Source organism: Harmonia axyridis, chromosome 1, assembly GCF_914767665.1.
Source record: "Harmonia axyridis chromosome 1, icHarAxyr1.1, whole genome shotgun sequence".
In the NCBI taxonomy this organism is placed as follows: domain Eukaryota; kingdom Metazoa; phylum Arthropoda; class Insecta; order Coleoptera; family Coccinellidae; genus Harmonia; species Harmonia axyridis.
Window position 1 is genome coordinate 81,528,312 of NC_059501.1, and position 22,378 is coordinate 81,550,689.

The 22,378-nt window shown below is 33.7% G+C and overlaps 2 protein-coding genes and 1 pseudogene across 3 annotated transcripts in view; all 3 read left to right on the forward strand.

The window, feature by feature from the left end:
- LOC123676148 (knirps-related protein-like) overlaps positions 1-2,445 on the forward strand; it is a 45,060-nt gene extending 42,615 nt beyond the window's left edge. For both annotated transcript variants that reach the window (XM_045611871.1, XM_045611880.1), the window contains exon 2: positions 35-2,445. In XM_045611871.1, the coding sequence (XP_045467827.1) occupies positions 444-1,565 (1,122 nt within the window). In that variant the 5' untranslated portion in view covers positions 35-443 and the 3' untranslated portion in view covers positions 1,566-2,445. The remainder of the gene's footprint in view (positions 1-34) is intronic.
- A 143-nt stretch (positions 2,446-2,588) lies between these two features.
- LOC123676131 lies at positions 2,589-7,121 on the forward strand (annotated as a pseudogene).
- Positions 7,122-15,434: 8,313 nt separating this feature from the next.
- On the forward strand, positions 15,435-21,208 carry LOC123676137 (serine/threonine-protein phosphatase 6 regulatory ankyrin repeat subunit B-like). Its single transcript, XM_045611865.1, has 2 exons — positions 15,435-19,587; positions 19,879-21,208. Exon 1 carries the CDS (start codon positions 17,741-17,743, stop codon positions 19,094-19,096), a length of 1,356 nt encoding a protein of 451 aa, XP_045467821.1. The 5' UTR covers positions 15,435-17,740; the 3' UTR covers positions 19,097-19,587; positions 19,879-21,208.
- Positions 21,209-22,378: the final 1,170 nt, after the last annotated feature.

The window sequence follows — 22,378 nt, forward strand, 5'->3', positions numbered from 1 at the left end:
CATATATAATATAATATAACATATATTTTCTCAGGCCAGACATTAAAGACATACCCAAGGGGATCGACGATGAAGTGGACAAGGATGGAAACACCATGCTCCATCTAGCGGTGCTAAGGAACGACGAATCGATGGTCTCATGTATGCTTATCAAGAAGGCCGACCCTAACAAATGGAATTAGTTAGGAAACACTCCTGTGCACCTAGCAGTTTTACACGGAAGGATAGAAATCCTCCGTAAACTAGTAGCGTTCGGAGGGAACTTAAACATGGTCGGTAACAAAGCATTGCTGCCTGTGGAGATGATACCGCTATCCTGGAATTGTGTCAGCTCCAGTTCCCAAGAAGTTGTTGCAAATCTAGTATCCCTTCAAAATGTCACATTTTTTATGTTCGTTTTCAATGTTTTCTATGCCAACTCTCCTAAGCCTGTGTGAAAATTTATGTCGATAAGTTGCATTAAGAAACCCAGCATCTGCATTGCAATTTATGTTATAATTCATCATAATACAATAAAACCTAAAACCAAGAATTATGCAAATATTAAGAAATATAAAAATTTAATAATTCCCTTTTCGTTCACGACTACTTATTCCTCTGTTGAATATGACTTCGATAAATTCAAAATAGCTTTTCTAATTATTCTTTTTTTGTTTCAGTCATTTTTTGGCCGATCCTACAACAACATGAGTTCGATATCGGATTGCAAGAATAACGGAGAATGCGTAATAAATAAGAAAAACAGGACAGCCTGTAAATCTTGTAGACTGAGAAAATGCGTCCTAGTGGGAATGTCCAAGAGTGGATCTAGGTACGGCAGAAGATCCAACTGTTTCAAAATCCATTGCCTTCTACAAGACCAACAACAAAAGCAACTTCAACAGAGCCAGAACAACTATACTTCTATGCCAGGCGTCCGACCACCTGAGAAAACCCCGCCTCCGCCACCTCACTCTAATTTTGGCCTAAATATGCTTAGCAGCCAACATTTTCCCCCGCCGTTCCTACACATAAAAACAAAAGAAGAGCTTATGCTCTTAGGTCTGGATGAATACAAAAATTCAGCATCTCCATCGGTCAGCTCGCCAGAATCACACAATTCTGACTCTTCGCTAGAAAATAGTGATGCCAGAAGATTACCTCTCTTCCAGGGTCTAATTCCTCCACCTTTTTTACCCCCTCCCTTACTCATACCCTCACCTTACTCCCATTTTTATCACGGACTGCTACAACCGACCCAACCTTCCAACAACAACAGGATGATGCAAAACCTAAACACAGAAGCATTCAGCAAACGTGTTCACCTGGATGCGATCCTTCAGTCTCAAAGGACACCCACGCCCGAAGAAATAGAAAATTCCTCACCCAGAGTTTCGCCAACACAAGTCACTCCCATTGACTTGAGTATGAAATCCAACAGTGATAGTGGATCATCCCCAGCAAGAAGTGAAATTTCTAGGTCGGCAATAATGGATGTTCGAGAGAGTAGCGAAAGGGACGATGAGAGCGATTGTGATACGGAAGTTAAAGAAATGACTTTACGGAAGGATGGATATCCTCCGTAAACTAGTAGCGTTCGGAGGAACTTAAACATGGTCGGTAACAAAGCATTGCTGCCTGTGGAGATGATACCGCTATCCGCCGACAAAACCAGCATGCAAGCAATCCTAGCTTTGGGACCGAACATGAAAAGTAAATTAAATAAATTCAATGCTTTCATTAATTGAATTATTGAATGCACATCAATATGTACATAAATATTTATACAATCCAGCTGTGTCCCCTCAAGAAGCATTCCTACGGTTTTTGAAATTTTTAGTAGAAGCCCAATGGGACTGGCAACCTATCATAATCAATTTCAATAATGAATTATAAGAGGAAAGGATATTCAGGCTAGAAACCGACATGGAAAAAATAGGGAAAACCATCCAGATTTGTTCATTTTAACCCCATACGACGATAAAATTCATCATTCACAGCAACAGCTCCATGTAAACAAGTACTTATTAGGCTTAAAGTTCTTGCTACTAAATTCTTGAATTATTTCGAGAAAATGATTATGGAAGAATCTCTTTGTTACTGGAAGGACTTATTTATACCAAATGCCACAGGATTTGACTATGTTTTGAATGTAAAATATCTTTTGAATCCAAGAAGACACGAGGCCTTATCTAATAATGGAATTGATTCACAAATAACTTACATGGAGCCTAAGGAGAATCAACATATGCCTGTTATAAAGTTTGATCCTATTCAAATTTTATTCAAAGAATTAAGGAATACTTATGGAGATCACTGTGTCTTTTTCCGTGACACTTATGGCGGTAGTTACATAGGTGTTGTGTGGAAACCTGATGTGCCCCTAGAATGTAAAGAAGATATAAAAAGAGGATTTGAAATCATAGGAAAAAATATATTAAAAAATAATAAATAAAGTATTATCAATTGTTTCTGCTATAATTAACAAAAGTCGAATAAGCTATTATCTTGAAAAATAAAGCTTCATTATTAGGAATTCTGATCGTAATTATTAATAATTTAATTAGTACGTATGAAAAAAATATTCAGCCTATGTGGACCATAAATTTCACTAATCATCGAGAGTTTCATTCCCGAACTAGTAGTAAGTTGAAATTATCAATTATTTTTATTCATTCTGATTAATGAAGGCAATTTATTATTATATTATCATTATTGAATAACGATTATTTTCAGATCAAAGAAAAAGAAAGATTCAAAAAAATCCCCGCAATTTTGCTATGGAAAAGAGAAGATTAGCGGAAGAAAGAGAATTAGCCGGACCAATGGAGATATCCACAGGGCCAATGAATTGGAAATGAGGCTGTTTGAGTTGGAGCAAAGAGCTTCTGAACTTGATATGGTCAGGACCTCCACAATTACTAGTATCGCTTATATAAACGATCGGAATAGGAGGAGAAATATCGAAGAAGCTGAAAAAGCCATTAGGGAGGAACACGCTGCAAGTAACGGGAGAAAGGTAAATATTTTTCTAATTCTTACAGAGTGTCCCATGGAAAACTAGAGCATTAATAATAAATATATAATAAAAATAATAAACAATATTGAAATGATGAAAACGTTTGTCGTTAATATCTAAACATTAATCAACTGAACAGTTAGTTAGTAGACACTTTTTTACTCCGAAATTATTCGTCATCACCAGATTCATTAATATAATTTTAAAATTTACAAAATTATTCGACACTCTCAAATACCAAAATTTTCGGTTAGACTATTTTGGGGGACACCCTGAACCTACATATATTTGAAAATGAGAGCCTCGTGGATCTTGATGGAGAAAGATGCAACATAAATCAACTTCTCTTTAACATCAATCTATTCGATGAATTTTTTTGTATGGTTATTAACAAACTTGTTTATTTCAGGTTTATGATGCTTTTACTAGGTGTTCCACGAAACCTACCATGAGTTTGAGACACGCAGAAGAGTCACTTCCTGAACTTGTTCCAGAAATGGCACCACCTGCACCAAGGGTAGTACCCAAACCTCCACCACAACCAAGTACGGTTGAAAACAACGATCTTTTTGAAGCTCATGACTTCGAACTGAATATAAAAATTGATCCTCAACCAGCATTACCAGGTAAATTTGCAATGCACAATAACTCATTGACACTAATTCATTATAATTGATTTTGGTAAAACTGGCCTTTAAATTTAGTTTGTTTTATTTATTCATTTTTTTATTGTATCAAATTGACATATAGCGGATTATTCACTTAGGGTTATTTCATTTCTGTAAAATCAAATAGAATTCGATTCTGAAAATTGACTGGTTTTGGCAAGTGAACTTTTCAGATCGAATATTTCTATTGTCATGCAAAAGTGAGAAACGATTTTGATAATTCAACTGGAGCACCTTTGTATTCTTTTTAAAACGGATTGCTTGATGAATTTCACAACTACTTTTTTCATGTTATTGGTAGTTTTGAATTGCATTATTTGAAAAATGTTGACAGGACAGACCTTAACTTTGAATATAATTTCAAAATTCCTTTTATTTCGATGAGGCTTTGAACTTTGAATTACCATCTTACATCAAAATTTTCATTTCGATCGAGTATGCTGTTATGAAATTAACACACAACCAAAAATTCATAACTTCTTTCATAAAATAAGTATTATGCGTATTCAAGAACAACCTACTTGGAATTCGAATTCCAGTATGAATTTTAATTTTGCCCATTATTGAATTTAGCTGCGGTATTTGAGGTCGCAACCGTGAAAATGTCAAGTTTCTAGCTTTCTTCATTCGTGACTCAAAATTCAAAGATAGAGGCGTCAGGCAGACATTGTGACGATATTAAATTCATAATTCATTTCATTATACACATATTCTGAATCAAGCTTATGTCTTGGATCATGAGCTCTTTTTTTTTCATTCACAAAAAGTGTTATACTTCTCGAGTACGACAATTGCATACAATATAATAACTTGGGTTTGAAAACTTTGTTGTTTAGAGACGAATTCAAATTTTATTAAGGCATGCACATTGTATAATGATTTTATGACTCCAAGCGATGATTTTTCGAATCCTTAGGTGTACCAGGATCGCTACAAGCCCCTTAATTTAGGGAATCATCTCCCATAGTTTTTACTGATTGTATTTCATCAAAAGAACTCACAAAAATACAAAGAAAATATAACAACTTCTTGACATTAGCCAAAGTACAATGATAATAATTAAGGTTCACATCGTTTTCTAATGATGAGTCTCATCATTTTCATCAAATTTTTTGGCAATATTTGCTCCTACATAAATTTATCCATAATCTTATAATAATTATTTTTTGGCAATATTTGCTCCTACATAAATTTATCCATAATCTTATAATAATTATATGGCCATCTAGACCTACTTCTAATTCTTCTTTCTTCTCATTCCAGAATCCGAAATGAGGCTGATCCTCAAGATTGCGATATTTTTCCTAACGAAATCAGACGGAAATTAACGAATTGCAAATCCTTCAAAATTGCATAGATGGCTACAATGAAATTCCCCAACATATCTGCCGCCCCTAGCATGTCTATAAGCGGAAATGGATCGCAATATGAAAACGAGGTGGACTTCTACTCCAGTTGGCAGAATTCCACCGCAGACGAATACATCGACAGAAAAATGCTATTGGAGAGTTCTATGACCAACCTAAGTACCGATAGTATGCTGGTCAATAGCCTCACCGAAGATGATTACGAGATAGAAACGAAACCTACCCTTCATGTTTTCGGAGACATGCTTAATCCCACCAACAACAACAATAATTTGGCTGAATTGAAACCCCTTCCTCCCTTCACTGGCTATACAGCCAACCTAAATATCAATGGTATTCAAGGCCACCATACCACGCAATATCCCAACGTGGCCAAGAAGAAAACAACAACAGTTATAACAGTTACAATGAACATAATGTCGTTTCTAGTTCTACATGTAATAACATTAACGATAATCCTGATGAAATGTTCTCCTGTGAAGACACTGCCAATGTTAATTACATAAATCCAGATTCAGTTTCTGGTTCTAATTACGTAGCATACAGTCCAATGGCACAAGGAGAATGTTTGAATACTATCAAGACGGAGATCAATACGTATGACATATCCGGTTTGAATGGTATGGGACTGTATGGCTACATTGACAATTCAACAATGGTGGACACAACAGTGAACACTGCCAATCCTGAAAGTGAAGGAACATCCAGAGAAAGTTGGGGATTCGACACCCTTATGGAAGGATTTGAAGATCAAACTGGGAATTTGATAGGACAAGAAGGCCTTCCGGAGTATATATTGCCTACGACGCCTCCTAATGATTATAATGGTAGCATGGATTATAATATGAGACAGCACCAGAACACACCAAATAACAACTCGCAAATACAAAGCATATTGAATAATACGCTCATGCCATTATTGCAGAATAGACTTCAGAACGGTCCACCAGTTAGGCAAGATTCTTCTAGTTCGACGAATTACAGTTCTGATCTGATATCTGCCTCCAGTCCCCCTGCCAATGTTGGTTCAACAACTGACAACCTAATGCTCACAGTCAATGGTCGATATATTCCATATGTCAATGTCCACAGTATGGAAGATTGCAGAATGAGGTCACCTGACATGGCCCATAACTATCCTCATCCTACAACCACAACACCGCATGTCACCAAGAAAGCAAGAAGCAAAGCCCAAAAAAGACGATCTCCCTGTTCAGGTGTGTACGCAAGAGATTCAACAGATGGGAGTGTTGTTAAACAAAAACCAATGCATAGATGTTCCATTTGTAATCGCGGGTTTATAAACAAATCGAATATTAAGGTACATATGCGAACACATACAGGTGAGAAACCTTCAAATGTGAGGCATGTGCGAAAAGTTTCCGACAGAAAGCGCATTTGTTAAAACACCACAGATTCATAAAAGACTTGGTCGAGATTAAAACTTTTCTGAATTTTCCGTAGAAGCTATCACTAAACAAAGTCATTCCTTTTGGTGGTGATGTTCGTGAACATCACACTTAGGATATCAATGGTAGCGGATACCACCAATGGCTGAAAACGCACATAGCTACCAAAGACCCTTTTCCAACCAAACAACTGGTGGAACAGAAACAACGACATATTAGGGGCGGTATGACATATGAATACAACCCCCAAGACATTGAAAGAGCTGTAAGTAATTTTTCATCAATCATAAAGGTAAAATAAGTCTACTTGATGGAGGCAATTTAAAATAATTATCAAAATTATGATATCGTTGTTATTCTTTTGGTTTGTTTTAAATATTTTGTCGATTCAGAATTGTATTTCTAGATGAAAAAAAGTATATATGTATGTTGAATAGTGAAGGTTTGGTTCTGTTTCAAAAGGTTACTTTTTCAACTCCCATTTTCAACCAATACACATTTAATTGAGGCATTAATTATACTGATTTCTCGTTCATTTTCAGATCAAGGAAAGGGAAAGATTTTACCAAAAACCACACAATATAGCAATAATGAGGAGAATATTTGCAAAAGAAAAAGTAGCAGCAATAAAAAAAAAAGATTACGACAGGGCCAATCAATTAGATATTAGGTTGGATGAATCACTTTTTGATTGAAAACTTTAAAAGTATCGTTAATTTTCAATTAATCGATTACAAAATATATGGTACATATTTTTCAATTCGATTCATCTGTGGTTGTCAACTTTGTATATTTTGAAATATGTATATGTATTTCATTCCACCTCTTATTAATTTTTTTTTTATGATGTATATATTTAACAAGAAACTTGTATGTTTTATCTTCAATTTAATTCAACATTTGTGTTAATCTCCTTAGTTATTTTTCATTTTTTCTGTCGAAATAGATATTTCCAAATTGGATTGATTTTTTATCAACATTTTTAATATTCGTTATAAATAATAATTATACGTATATATAGGTATTGGGTATTTCACTTATTAAAAAGAGTTCACTTCTTCAAATAATTGAATAATGTTTTTACTAGTCATTTGCACTGATTATGGTAATTCTGATCCATTTTATTTTTAGCATTATTGGCCATAACAAAGGCTGTGTTTAGTTTATTAGTTTTTTACGTATGATCAATTTCAGTTGATTAATTAGTAAACATTTACATACTTCGGAACAAGTAAGTAAATTATATTACTTATTTACATTGAATGTTTTTTTTAGCTTTCAACCTTAGCATTCTTGTCCCAAGTTTCATTTCTTTATAATGTGATTTACTTGTTTGTATAAATATAAGAATATGTTGCCTTTGTTTTGATATTTTGACGAATCATCAATAGCGAATCATTGATCGCTATTTTCAGGTTCAATTAGGAATATCTGTTATTAATGTCAAATCAACTTATATATTTTTTCTTGGATTATATTAAATATTTCCATTGAATGTTCTTTTAGCTTTCAATCTTAGCATTCTTTTAGCCCATGTTTCATTTCTTTATAATTTTATGTAGTTGTTTGTATGAATAAAAGAATAAGTTGCCAATGCTTTGATATTTTGATGAATTTTTTTTGTACTCAATGTTCCACATTGATTCAGTATTTTCATGTTTCGTTTGGAATATTTCGATTCAATATTTGCAGTATGTTCTTTCAGTTTTGATCTCATACCATGTCTAACTTCAGTGTATGTAGATACTATCACCATACAATGAATAGGTATATTGATTTTGCTTTGATATTTTCATATCAAAGTTATCAATGACAACTAAGAGTGTCGAATTAAGTTTTCATTTTGTATTTCATCAATACAATATTGGTATGTATTGATTGCTGACCCAACTGGCTTAATGTAGATTTTTTTCATTTTATAAAGTGTCCATCATATTTCATATACTTTTAAATGAATAATTTGTGTGGTAAAACAACTGTTATTTCTTTAAGAATTATAGTAATTGAAGATTACCATTTTAAATTGTTTTCATTCATTTTATACATCGAATCAAATCTGAATCAATTAATCATAATTTTCTGATTGGAAATTTGGAATCAAAGTTGTGCTATTTCAATGAGTTGAATAAATGTGGAGATAATAAAGCTTTGTGTGGAAGTTTATGGTCGACGTAGTCAAAAATATTAACAAAACCGAAAATAAAAAAATTGAACTCTCATATTATTGTTCAGCAATTTATTGCATTCATAGCATAAATAATATCAACAGGCTATTGATTAGAAATAACAATATATCAGAGATAAGTCTATACAGAGTGTTAATTAATGAGTGCGAAAAATTTCAGTTGAAAAGGTATATTTTTATATCGAATAACATATCTTTGCAAGATACAAATTGGTTGAATTTTTGTTTGTTGATTTAATTGTAATTTCATTACTACAATACAATTAATAAGAGAAGTGTTTGGTTTTGGGTCTAATGTTTTGAAATTATCATTTTAATATCTTTTGAAATTTTTCTGAAAAAAATTTAATGAGTTAAAAATAACTGGAAAAACCTCGATGATTTTTTAGGTGTAAAAAACAATCCATGAATTCTGATCAAATTAAAAAAATTAATTCATCTCGTTCGTTTAATGTTATACCTTTCAGCTTCAATAGTGTCGAATTTTGATTTTTTTCAGAGTTGTTTTCATCTTATAATACAGGAAGACGTCAGTCATCACAAGCATAGTCATTCATTTATTAAGGTGTTTTACCTTATTAGCGTAATGTATCTCTGCATGCTTCAGTCACGTGACTTTTTTCAGTTTATGGTGCCAAATAATACTTTGGAACACTAAGATTTGTATGGAATCATGTAATTATTTGACATCAGTGGCTTAATCCCGTGGTTGCACAAAGAAATATTTTTCGAATGTTCATATAAAATGTTGAATAAGTTAGATTTATCTGAATGAAATCATGAAGCTTCGTCTGTAATTTTCACCATTTTGGAGATTGTGTTTATTGATTTATATTTTTCGATTTACAACTAGGGAATTCAATTGTTAAATGACAATTCTCAATAATAGCAAATGAAGGAATAGTTGGGAACTGTAAGATAATCCACAATATCTAATGTTTTAGGGAGTTGAGTTTCATTAATAAGGAAGAAACCCATTGATAAGAATCCAGAATCCATTTAGTTGATATCTAGTATTCTAATGACATTTATCAATCAGCATTAGTTTGTTTATCTTTTATTCGTAGTTATTCATTTGTATATTGTGGAAAGTTTTTAATTTCAATTAATACAAGTGATATTGATGCTATATAGGTTAAACTTTGATTCATTTATTCAAAATCTGTCAATTTTATGCATGGTTCAATTATTATTAATTTTCAAATTTCCATAACTCTTCATTCAACGAATGTCAGAAATATTCTATTTAAACTCATATTACCTAATTTTTCTTAAAATTAAAATGTTTTCTTTTTTGTTAGGTTTTTCATATGAATTTTCGATTCTGTACAATCGAATACGTGAATTATAAAAATTTTAGCAAATATGTTTTTTCAAATCAATTTTCAAAATTTAGGTAGGTCTAGTTCCACAAAGTAATATTATATTCTTCTAAATAACTTCAAAGTCAAAAATTTTTCAGATGATTTCAGGAAAACCTTTATATCTTTAAGACCTTTTTTTTATTGATGATAACGTTCTTATGTCAATTTTCATTTACATAATATGTATTTAAAAAGGTTTTTGTGAATTTCTGCTTTCAAACCATCAACTTATTTTGAAATTAATTTTTGTTTGGAAAATATTTCAATGTACAGGGTGTTTCACGTAAGCGGGTCACAGGATTTTGTGGCTTATCCATTGAGCAATATTGAAAAGTGACCTATCAAAATGATTGTATTTTTCACGGGCTATCCAAATATGTTATCGGAAAAACTATCGAATCAAGGCAAGGAAAGTTATTGAGGGAAAAATTTTTTTCCAAAAAAACTTTTTTTTGCAAACTTTACTGGTTTTCAAAATGAGGAGGTCTTGAGACAATCTCTCACCTATTGTTTCTTCATTTGGACTTCCGGTTTTCTAGGAAACAGAAAAATTTTCCTTGCAAAATATATTTTATAATATTTCTCCATACTTGCTGAATGATCAATGGATTATGAATCCGAAGGAAAAAAGTTTAACCGTGATTTGGAAATATGTATCTAAATGCTTTCATTTATGTGCATATGAAGTTATTTTCTGAATTAGGTGATTTTTTTCAGTATACAAGTAATTAAATATAAATTTCTAATTTGAAATTTGTTCAACTAAAACACTTATCTCGCTTTTTTCATCAAATTTTCCCCACCTGCTTTGTATAATTGAAATTGGTAAACGTTTTAAGATCTAGATCAGTGGTTCCCAATTTTTTTTTTCGTGGGCCCCTTTCAAGCTTTACTGATTTCGGTGGACCCCTGCAATACTTGTAGATATAGGTAGGTATCTACAACCTATGAAATTAAATTCGATAAAGACGGAAAAAAACATTTTCGTCCATGCAAATTCTAGGTATTATTTTGAAACGTTAATTGAATATTTTGGAATAACACAATAAAGTTGGATATTAACAATTTCAGGATTAAATTGTGGCACTACTCAGTAGCGCACAGCTTGGTGAATGAAGCCAAGCCGATATTTTTGTTTTTTACAATCGAAACCAGAAAAATTTTCGTGGACCCCCCTTAACAACTTGTGGACCCCCAATTGTTCTTCACGACACCGTGGACCCCCTTCGAGCCCTCTGTGGTCCCCGGGGTCCACCTGGATACTTTGAGAATCACTGGTCCAGATGAATTGGATAGCTTTTCATTTTCAAAGTCGAGTATTATGTAAGCGTAAAACCAGATCTTGAAAAAATTTTCAACAAAGTATTTCACGATCTATATCTGCTATTCAAATTTGAGGGGATCGGGGTAGCAGCTCACAGGGATGAAATTATATGATTATAGTTTTTATGTAACAAAATTCCACGTAAAGAACAGAATTGACAGGTCCAAGCTATCTTCCGAGAACTTCATTCTTTTCTCTCCTTAAAGATCTCTATTTCCTTTCCAATATGATTCAATCCATGGAAATATGGCCGTTACATAGCGCTACCCACGGAAGAAAACGGAAGTAGTAGTCGCTAGTATTAATTTGAACAAAACCTAATCAATGAACACATCTGTCCAGCAGTTTTAGACATCTTAGGTAGAGGAAACAAACCATCCTCGACACAGCGTCCCAAAAACGACATTTCCAAAAAAGCTATATATATCTTTATTTCCAGATTACTCTTTCAATGGCGACATCATTTCTGAGCTCTGAGTTAATTCCATCAATGAATATGTCATGGATCGAATCCCCTCAGGATAATCCCCTGCATGAGCCAGTACGTCTAAACGACGAAACCACTCTCTTGCATCCCCTACAGAATGGAGCCAACCCCAACCAGACGAACAACATGAACTACACTCCAGTGCATGAAGCAGTCAAATACGGTCGCGAGGAACTGTTGAAGCACCTAGTCAAATTTGGAAGGGACATCAACAGGATAGGAGGCGAGGGTTACCTTCCCCTCCAAATGGTACCCTTGTCCAAACACCCTAATTTTATGAACGCAGTCTTAGACTGCAAACCCGATCTCAACAAAAAAGACGTTTTCGGTACTCCCACTCTTATCTACTACGTCAGGGAGCATCCAAGCAGGCTCCTGGACATACTGAAGCTACTTGAATACGGCAGTGATCCCAACCTAACGGATAGATCAGGATGTAACAGCCTCCACCACTTGGCCAATAATTGGTCGATCAGCAAATCTGCATTGGCCAGGGCACTCATCAGTTACGGTATTGATGTGGATGCCGTGACTCCTGACAGCAATTTGTTAGCCTTGCAGTTTGCTTACAACCGAAACAACAACTCGCGGTTGATGCACATCTTGCTGGTAAACGGAGCTAACCTAAGAACTGACTGGGGTAAGATGAAACCCTTCGATTGGAAGGCTGCATACAACGTTGCAGTAATCTTTACCCACGGTATTATGAGAGGATTGGACTACTCTGTAATAAAGAGAGTGGTAAACTTGCGTTCATTCTCTGGTGATGAGCTGCCACTCTACAATAAATGCGAAAGGCAGCTGAAGAAGATGAAGGTCAAGCGTATAAGGGGTCAGCCTTTAACCTACTATGAGTTCTTGATGTTGAGCAAGGAGGATTGCAGCAAGTTGATCGTAGATGATGATTTACGCAGAGAAATCACAAAGACTGTTGTCATATTTCCGCAATTCTCCGATTTTTTTCTGGATAAGCTGTATGCTGGGGTCCAATGGCGCCAAGATAATAAGAAAGCAGCTGATTTCCTCAGTTCTTTGTTCATATTACCCTTGGAAGTTTCTGAGCATATACTCAGTTTTTTTAGCAACGATGATTTGGCTTATTTACATAGACGTTTGAAAATCTTGTAAACTACTAAGGGTTGGCTGTAGAATGCTGAAATCACCAATGTTTTATACATTTTTGGAAACATCTTGACTAGAGTCGAGTTGAAAGCGATATAAGACTGACTTCATTGGAATCCTGAACGGAAGATAGGTTTTCAAAATTAGAATTCTATTTATAGGCATCTTATAGATATAATTGAAGGATGATACTGAAGGGATTTTGTCCCATAGGATAGGATCAGCTCGAGAATGGCTGTGAGAAAAAATATGAAATAGGTTATGATTTACATTTTCATCCATATATTGAAAATAAACACTTCTCATGTATTTGGGCAATTTTTATTCGATGATCTTGATAATTTTTAGTGATTATTAATTTTAGTGATTGCTTTTAAGATCATTTTGTATTTTTTTATTGTGAATGACATATTAATCGATACTTGAATAAATATTAGATGTTTTAATTTTTGTTATTCATTTATTTATTCCCTTCATATTTTATTATGATATAATTTTCAATAGCATTTAATCCAATTGTATCATCAGTTTATAAATTTTACTAGTTGAAATAAAATAAAAAAACGAAAAAAAAATTTATATGGAAAAATGTATCTAACGTTTTCTAGAACACTTAAGTTGAATTTATTCACAAAGTAAAACAGAGCATATTTCACACTCTGATTCTCTCAAGTTTAACCACCAAATTCTTCGAAAAAATTAATAATTTTAATATAGCTATGTGTAAAATACAAATAAAATGTTCTTATGAATTATATACAAAAGGGGAAGATCTCACCTTATTATTTTTATATGAGTACTTGATTTTAATTTCTCGTGAAAATTGTTACAAAAAAGAAATGATATTTTGTCATTGTTTTCTTGTTATGTCACAGAAAGTTTTGACACCAGATTTGTGATCAGACGACTGAATTGAGTATAATGAAGCAAAAATCAGCAAAATTTCGTGAATAATTTAAATCAATATGAAAATCACTTAATACTCCTAACTTCACCAGAAAAAGTCTATAAATGCTATATAGGTAATGAAACAAACATTTCGAATAGAAGTTATTCAAAGTGTCTTAGTTTCGTTGGGTAGAAATAATTTACAGATTTTCTATTTTCATCAGAAACTGAAAAATTCATTGTGATGATAAGATAGATAATATTCTAATTTTATTCCAGAAATTACAAATCAAGGACTGAATTTTTTGTCAAATATAAATCAATAGAAGAAAGAGATAATGGCTATAAATTGAATGAATAATTTATGTTACTTCTGAAGCTGCATAGATAATTTGGATAACATCAAACGACTTGCAAATGCAAGTAACATGAGAAGAGAAAGTAATAATTTTGAGATGCAATTAAGGTGTTTTTATTTTTTGAATTTCCGTAAGCTACATAAACAATTATCTTATGTTGCCTCTTTGTCTCTCACACTTTCTCGTCAGATTTCTGACGGTCGCTTAGCAAGTTCTGGTCTACTTAACTTTTTACAAAATATTTTACCCGGCATGCTACAAGGTATTATAACAGGATTATATTTCCACATGACCTCATTTTAGTTTAGAAGAGAGGAATTACTTTCACAATACTTATCCCAATACTTGGATGAGTCGAGCCGTGTCATAGCCTTCTCGATCTCCAGATCTTAACCCACTTGATTATTTCCTCTATGGAAAATTGAAGGATATGGTTAAAGCTGAACACATCCAGTCAAGAGACTAGGTGATGAATAAAAATAAGATAATGAAATGTCAATATGAATATTATAAGAAATCTGAATATCTCAAAACGATAGTTTCGACCATATGAAGATACGCAATCAATGAAAGACAAGCCGTTCTATGAAGAAAAAATATGTTTCTTTAAATGTTTTGGGTCATCCTCTGTATTTTCAAAAAATTCAAGAATGTAGCTCTAATGATGCTGTGTCGAAAAAAATTCTAAAATTTCATCTCTTTTGTAACCGTAAAAGAGCGATGCGTCAATGGTAAAACACTCTGTATAGGATGATATTTTCAATATGACTTTTTATCAAGCGCGGTCCCAGGGAGAGGGGGTTGTCAAGGGGGTCATGACCCCTTCCAAAATGGAACCACCAGTCACTCAATATGATCACTTTATAAAAAAACTTAAAGCCCATAACTGCAATTATCATTTTTATATGTTTTTTCTTTTCCTCAAGAGAATTGTACCAAAAAGGCGTTGTTTTCAAAGTAGTATTCTATTGAGCAATGGAATTCGAAATTTCTTCAAAAATTTACAAGAGCGCGATTTCAGATAGGTTCTTTTTTCATTTCATTCGATGAATTTCACAAATTCCAAAACGAAAACTGAAAATTTCAGGTGATTCAAAATACTAATTGGAATATTTCTTATTGATAACATCGATATTGACTATAAATTTCTCACATTCCAAAACGAAAACAGAAAATTTCAGGAGGGAGATATACTTCGTATACTTTTAAGATGATTCGAAATACTTATTGGAATATTTCTTGATGATAACATCTATGTTGACTTAACGGCATTACTAGACCAAAATAAATTGGAACATTCCTACCAAATTGAATTTTAATATCAAACTAAATAATAAGTTTCTGACTTAATTGGCGTTTATCGGATATAATGCCTAAATGGCACTTGAACTGACCTAATTGCCATTCTTGAATGATTTTGAGTACTATATATTTCCGACAAACTTTCATAGGAGCACAGTCGTTTCTGAAAGGTTTCACGTTGAGCTTTTCGATGTCGAAAAACTCAACGTGAAACCTAGAAGATTGTGCAAAAAGATGTCTCACCCAGAAGATGAATTTTCACGTACTCAAGTTGTTGTTAGTGCATCCGAAAAAAATTCAAAATACATCGAGATTATGGAAGATATACATAAGGCGGTCAGTGAGTACGACTATAAAAAATTATCAGAACTTATTGATATTCCAAATCATTTTTGACAAACTCCGCTATACCTAGTCAGCAGTAATCCTTGCTTGGAGTGAACGAAGTTTTTGATTGAAAATCTGGCAGATTTATTATACTACAGCCATGAAAAACGGTACACACAGGCTTAGTTCTCATTAAAAAGAAGGGTAAGTCAAAATATCTAGATTTGTTACATAGTTATTTTTAAGTGACTTAAAATTCTCTGGTTTAACATAACAAACTCTTTTAACTATAGTATGCTTTTTTCGTGCATCAAATTAGACCTAATTTTTAGGACTTTTGTTAATGAATGAATGTTGTTTTATATTTTTTCGAGTACATAATATTTGAAAGTTGAAGTTGATAAATAATGTGGATAATGATGAATAATTTTTTCCGAATACAGACATGTATGTATTACTCGTTCTTCAATAAGGTTTGAATCCTTATTCAGATTCACTATTAAAGAGTACCATTTGGGGAAGAATATTATTATTTTTTTTTTATTTAGTGCCACTTCATTATCGAAATATACTTCTTTCAAATTCTGCTCTAGTTTTTTAATGTTATGCAGTCAACACGATATTGGGCCGAGCTAGTAGAATTGCAACTGCCATTTTACATAATAAATTTCAATTAGGTCCGATATGTTCTTAGTGAAATACAATACAATACAAACAAAGTTCAATATTTGGAAGAGACACCTAAGCCAAGCTTGTGTTGTGTAACTTCGTCCAAGAGTACCTAATAATATGAACTCACAAAAAAATTACACTAGGCAAGTTCAATTGCGTGAAAAAAAATTAAATTAATAAAATAATGAAAACATACAAAAATCGGAATGAGAAATCAAGAAGCAGGTGAGGCAGGGGATGTCGGAAATTAATCTAAAACAAATCCATAAAAACTGCGATATTCTCCACCAAAACTAATTTTAATCTCTCAACTTTTCTTTTAGTACTTACATCTCTCAATGAAGTAGATAATATATTGATGAATTGAAATATAAGGTTCCATGAATTTTTGCATACAGCATGAAATTGTTAGTATATATTACACGTAAAATTTCAACTGGGTGCGTGAAATATCTTGAAGAATGACGTGACAAAATGATTAAAAGCAGTGTCGAGTTTACCCTTTGACCTATTCTCGTCGATTATCTCATTAAAAAAGGCATACAAAATGAAAACATCTTGGAGTTGATTAGAACATAATATAAAACTTAAATTATATTGTAATGGTAATATATATCCAAAAATTCATCATTTCGAAATTATTGGTGCTAGAACTTAGTGTTGAAGCATATTTTATTTGATTGGTGAAATGGTTTCAGAGACGTTTTCATTCTGAATTTTTCAAAATTTGATATATCGAGTTTTGAGCCATCAACATTTTTTGATAATATTCGAGGAAAAAATTCATTCATGTATTTGTAAATGGTAAACAAAATTCAACTGGCCGTTTAGTAAATATGATCTTGTTTCTCTTATATTTTCAAAACTACGAATTCGATGGAAAATTGACGAAGAATAAAGATCTGATGGTGTTGAAATTTTACATGTGTACAAAAGAATAGCCTTTTCAAGTTTAATGCAGAATTTTATGTTGATCGCGTCACCAAATTATATTAAATTCAAGCAGAATATGTTAGGACAATGGCCCCATATTACGTAAAAACAGATCAGCCTATCTTGAAAGTCTTTTGATATTTGACAAATGAAAACTGCGATAATACTAAAAATGAAACGAACTCGCCCCAATTTACTTTCATCGACTGAATTATTGAGATGATTGAACAATTTGATATAGATATTCCAAATATTGAAGTGATACATTACGATACTGCTAATTTTACCAAAAATGTAACATATTTTGTTTTCATGTAGATCTCCCTATCGACCTAATGTTGTACGAATTCGAAGATGTCAATGGGCCCTTAGATCTTCAGTGCAATACTGCATTACATATGGCCGTAAAAATTGCAAACGAAAGCACCATGGTCAAATTATTAGAGAAAGGATCTAAACCGAACAGAAAAAACTCTTCAGGGATTGCTCCCATGCATGAAGCAGTGAGCCTCAAGTGTGACCTACTTCAAACCCTTCTCAATTATGGCGGAGACATAAACCTTAAAGGTCCAAATGGAAGAACACGCATACATCTGGCTGTCGTCTCTTGCAACAGACTGATCATAAATTATGTGTTGACGTTATGCCCAAATGTCAACATAAAAGACAATGATCGCAACACTGCATTAGCCCTCCTCATCAAAAACCCCAATTTACCTTTGGATAACCAAATTCGCAAATTCATCCGTGCTGGTGCTGATCTAACACTTACAGATCAGAACGGTTTGAACGTGTTGCACCGCTTAGTTTACAGTAATCCATTCAACTCACAACTAGAAGAATTGATTACGGATATAATAATCTGGGGAGTTGACTTAGATGCGAAGATATCAGGAGAGCAAAACACTGCTCTCCATTTAGCGGTGAACACCAGTTCACAAAGCAGCAACGACCTGGAGCATTTTCTTCTCTCGAAAGGAACAAGTTTACTGATGAAAAACATTCAAGGGAGGAGACCATTGGACTATGCTGTTTTTGGGCAAAACATAGATATTATAGAAATGTTGTTTTCGTTTGCTGTACGTAAAAATTTCCCAGAGAATGATTTGATGATGGCTTACCATCGGAACACGGACTTCTGTTCTAATATATTTAAACTTCACAATCTCTGCCAAAATGAGTATCGTTACAATTGCCCAGAGAATGATTTGATGATGGCTTACCATCGGACCACGGACTTCTGTTCTAATATATTTAAACTTCACAATCTCTGCCAAAATGAGTATCGTTACAATTGCCCAGAGAATGATTTGATGATGGCTTACCATCGGACCACGGACTTCTCTTCTAATATATTTAAACTTGACAGTCTCTGCCAAGATGAGTATCGAAAAGCTGAAGATCTTAAAGTGGCATCATCTTCCGGCTTGAACATCAAAAATGTAATTCTTATGAATGAAGTCGAGCTAGCTAAAGTTTTAAAATACAAGAGTGCCTCATCGGAGATTAGTAGTAATTTCAAAAATTTTCAAGCATACCGTTACAGTTTAACGAAATCATACAAGAATGCTGGGAAGATAAGGACTGCTGAAGCTATCAACTTCCTTCAGACACAGCTCAACGTATCTCCAAAGACTTGGTGCATCTTCTTCTGTCAAAAGAAGCAAATTTACTCAAGAAAAACATTCTAGACAGAAGGACTTCGCTGTACGCCCAGCGAATTATTTGATGATGGCTTACCAAAGGACCATAGGCTTCTATTCTATTATATCGAACCTTTACAAGCTCTATCAATTCCTTTATACGCAGCTGAACTATGAATATAAATCAACTGTTCTTTGCATAGAAATGATAGTAAGTAATTTTGAAACAGAACTTCTGAAAGAATTTCACGATACTAGTGAATACGAATAGAAACAAGATCGCAAAAGCTACTAACTTTATATCAGTGCATTTATCTTTTTCATTCGATGGATTTCACACATGGATGGATTTTCAAAACGAAAACTGAAAATTCGACTATAAAAATTATCTGTACTTGTAATCCGAATATGCAAACCCAATTTGGAGTTTGGACATACTCCGCTATACCTAGTCAGCAGTAATCCTTGCTTTCACCGAAGAGACTTGAGTTGAGGAAGATTTCTCCTACTACCGCCATCTTTTCTTTTTAGGAAAAAGGGTAAGTCGAGATATCTAGATTCTTTACATAGTTATTTTCAACGAAATTAAATTTTGATTCTCTGGTTCCACATTTCACACTTTTAACTGTAGTAGTAACAATTGGGATTTAAACTTAATTTTCGTTATTTACTGAATTCAATAATGTGTACAGAGTGCCTTACTTATCTTATGATAGCTAAAAAACAATTTATTCACACTAATCAACTGAATTAACCTAATTATTGAGATTATTTATTTTATTTAATTACGGCTAATTTTATCAAATCTGTAATATATTTCTTTTTTACAGACCTATCCTTTATCGACCTAACGTTGTCGAAATTCGAAGATGTCAATGCGCCGATGGATCTTCACGGCAATACCTACTGCATTATATTCCTACGCCTGTAAAAATTATGAACGAATGCACCATGATCCAATTACTAGAGAAAGGAGCTGATCCAAACAGAAGAAACTCTTCAGGGACTGCATGAAGCAGTCAGCCCCAAGTATCACCTACTAAAACCCTTCTCGACTATGGCGGAAGCAAAAACCCTAAAGGCCCAACGGGAAAAACACCAACCCATCTGTCAGTCACGACTTGCAACACAGTGAACCTAAATTATTTGTTGAAGTCGGCCCAAACGTCAACATAAGAGACAATGATCGTAGCACTGCATTAGCCCTCCTCATCAAAAACCCCAATTTACCCTTGAATAAGCAAATTCCCAAATTCATCCGAGCTGTTGTTGGTCTAACACTAACGGATCAGAACGGTTTGAACGTGTTGCACCGCTTAATTTACAGTAGTCCATTCAACTCACAACTAGAAGAATTGATTACGGATGTAATGAACTGGGGAGTTGACTTAGATGCGAAGACATCAGGAGAGCAAATCACTGCTCTCCATTTAGCGGTCAAAACCAGTTCATGAGGCTGTAAAGACCTAGTGCATCTTCAACTTTCGAAAGGAGCAAATTTACTGACGAAAAACATTCGAGGCAGGAGACCTCTGGACTATGCTGTTTTTGGGCAAAACATTGATATCAAAGAAATGATGTTTTCGTTTGCTGTACGTGAAGATTACCCAGGGCATGATTTGATGATGGCTTATTCAGTACCACGGACTTCTATTCTAATATATCTAAACTTCACAATCTCTGCCAAAATGAGGATCGAAAAGCTGAAGAGCCTAAAGAGTCATCATTTTCCGGCTTGTTAATCAAAAATTTACTTCTTATGAATGAAGTCGAGCTTGCAAAATTTTAAAAAACAAAAGTGCCTCATCGGAGATTAGAAATAATTCCAAAAATTTTCACGCGTTGCGTTACAGTTTGATGAAAGCATACCAGAATGCTATGAAGATAAGAACGGCGAAAGATACAGCTATCAACTTCCTTTAAACGCAGCTGAACTATGAATATAAATTACCTGTTTTTTGCATAAATGATATTAAGTATTTTGAAACAGAACTTCTGAAAGAATGTCTCGAAACTAGTGAATACGAATAGAAACAAGATCTCAAAAGCTACTTACTTTATGTCAGTGCATTTATCTTTTTCATTTGATGGATTTCACACATGGATGGATTTTCAAAACGAAAATTGAAATATCGACTATAAAAAATTATCTGAACTTAGAGTACCAGTAATTCGGAAATGCAAAATCAATTTGGAGTTTGGACATATTCCGCTATACCTAGTCAGCAGTAATCCTTGCTTTCACCGAAGAGACTTGAGTTGAGGAAGATTTATCTTACTACTGCCATGAAAAATGACACCAGCGTCTTTTTCTTTTAGGAAAAAGGGTAAGTCGAGATATCTAGATTTGTTACATAGTTATTTTCAACGGAATTAAATTTTGATTCTCTGGTTCCACATTTCACACTTTTAACTGTAGTAGTAACAATTGGGATTCAAACTTAATTGACGTTATTTACTGAATTCAATAATGTGTACAGAGAGCCTTACTTATCTTATCAAAAATGCATAAGACTAGTCGAGAAATGATTATGCTCTAGCTAAAAAACAATCAATTAACACCAATCAACTGAATTATTGAGATTATTTGATACAGATATTTCAAATATTGAAATAATATAATGATAAACTACATCTAACTTAATTACGGCTAATTTTATCAAATATGTAACATATTTTTTTTACAGACCTATCCCTTATCAACCTAACATTGTCGAAATTCAAAGATGTCAATGCGCCGATAGATCTTCACGGCAATACCTACTGCATTACATACGCCTGTAAAAATTACGAACGAATGCACCATGATCCAATTACTAGAGAAAGGAGTTGATCCAAACAGAAGAAACTCTTCAGGGACTGCATGAAGCAGTCAGCCCCAAGTATAACCTACTAAAACCCTTCTCGACTATGGCGGAAGCAAAAACCTTAAAGGCCCAAAGGGAAGAACACCAACCCATCTGTCTGTCACGACTTGCAACACAGTGAACCTAAATTATTTGTTGAAGTTCCGCCCAAACGTCAACACTGCAACACTCCTTATCAAAAACCCCAATTTACCCTTGAATAACCAAATTCACAAATTCATCCATGCTGGTGCTGATCTAACACTAACAGATCAGCATGGTTTAAACGTCTTGCACCGCTTAATTTACAGTAATCCATTCAACTCACAACTAGAAGAATTGATTACGGAAGTAATGAACTGGGGAGTTGACTTAGATGCGAAGACATCAGGAGAGCAAAACACTACTCTCCACTTAGCGGTGAACACCAGTTCACGAAGCTGCAAAGACCTGGTGCATCTTCTTCTTTCGAAAGGAGCAAATT

Bases quoted from the DNA above. Each gene is read 5' to 3' on its own strand.
- LOC123676137 (XM_045611865.1), top strand. From the start codon at position 17,741: ATGTTGTACGAATTCGAAGATGTCAATGGGCCCTTAGATCTTCAGTGC.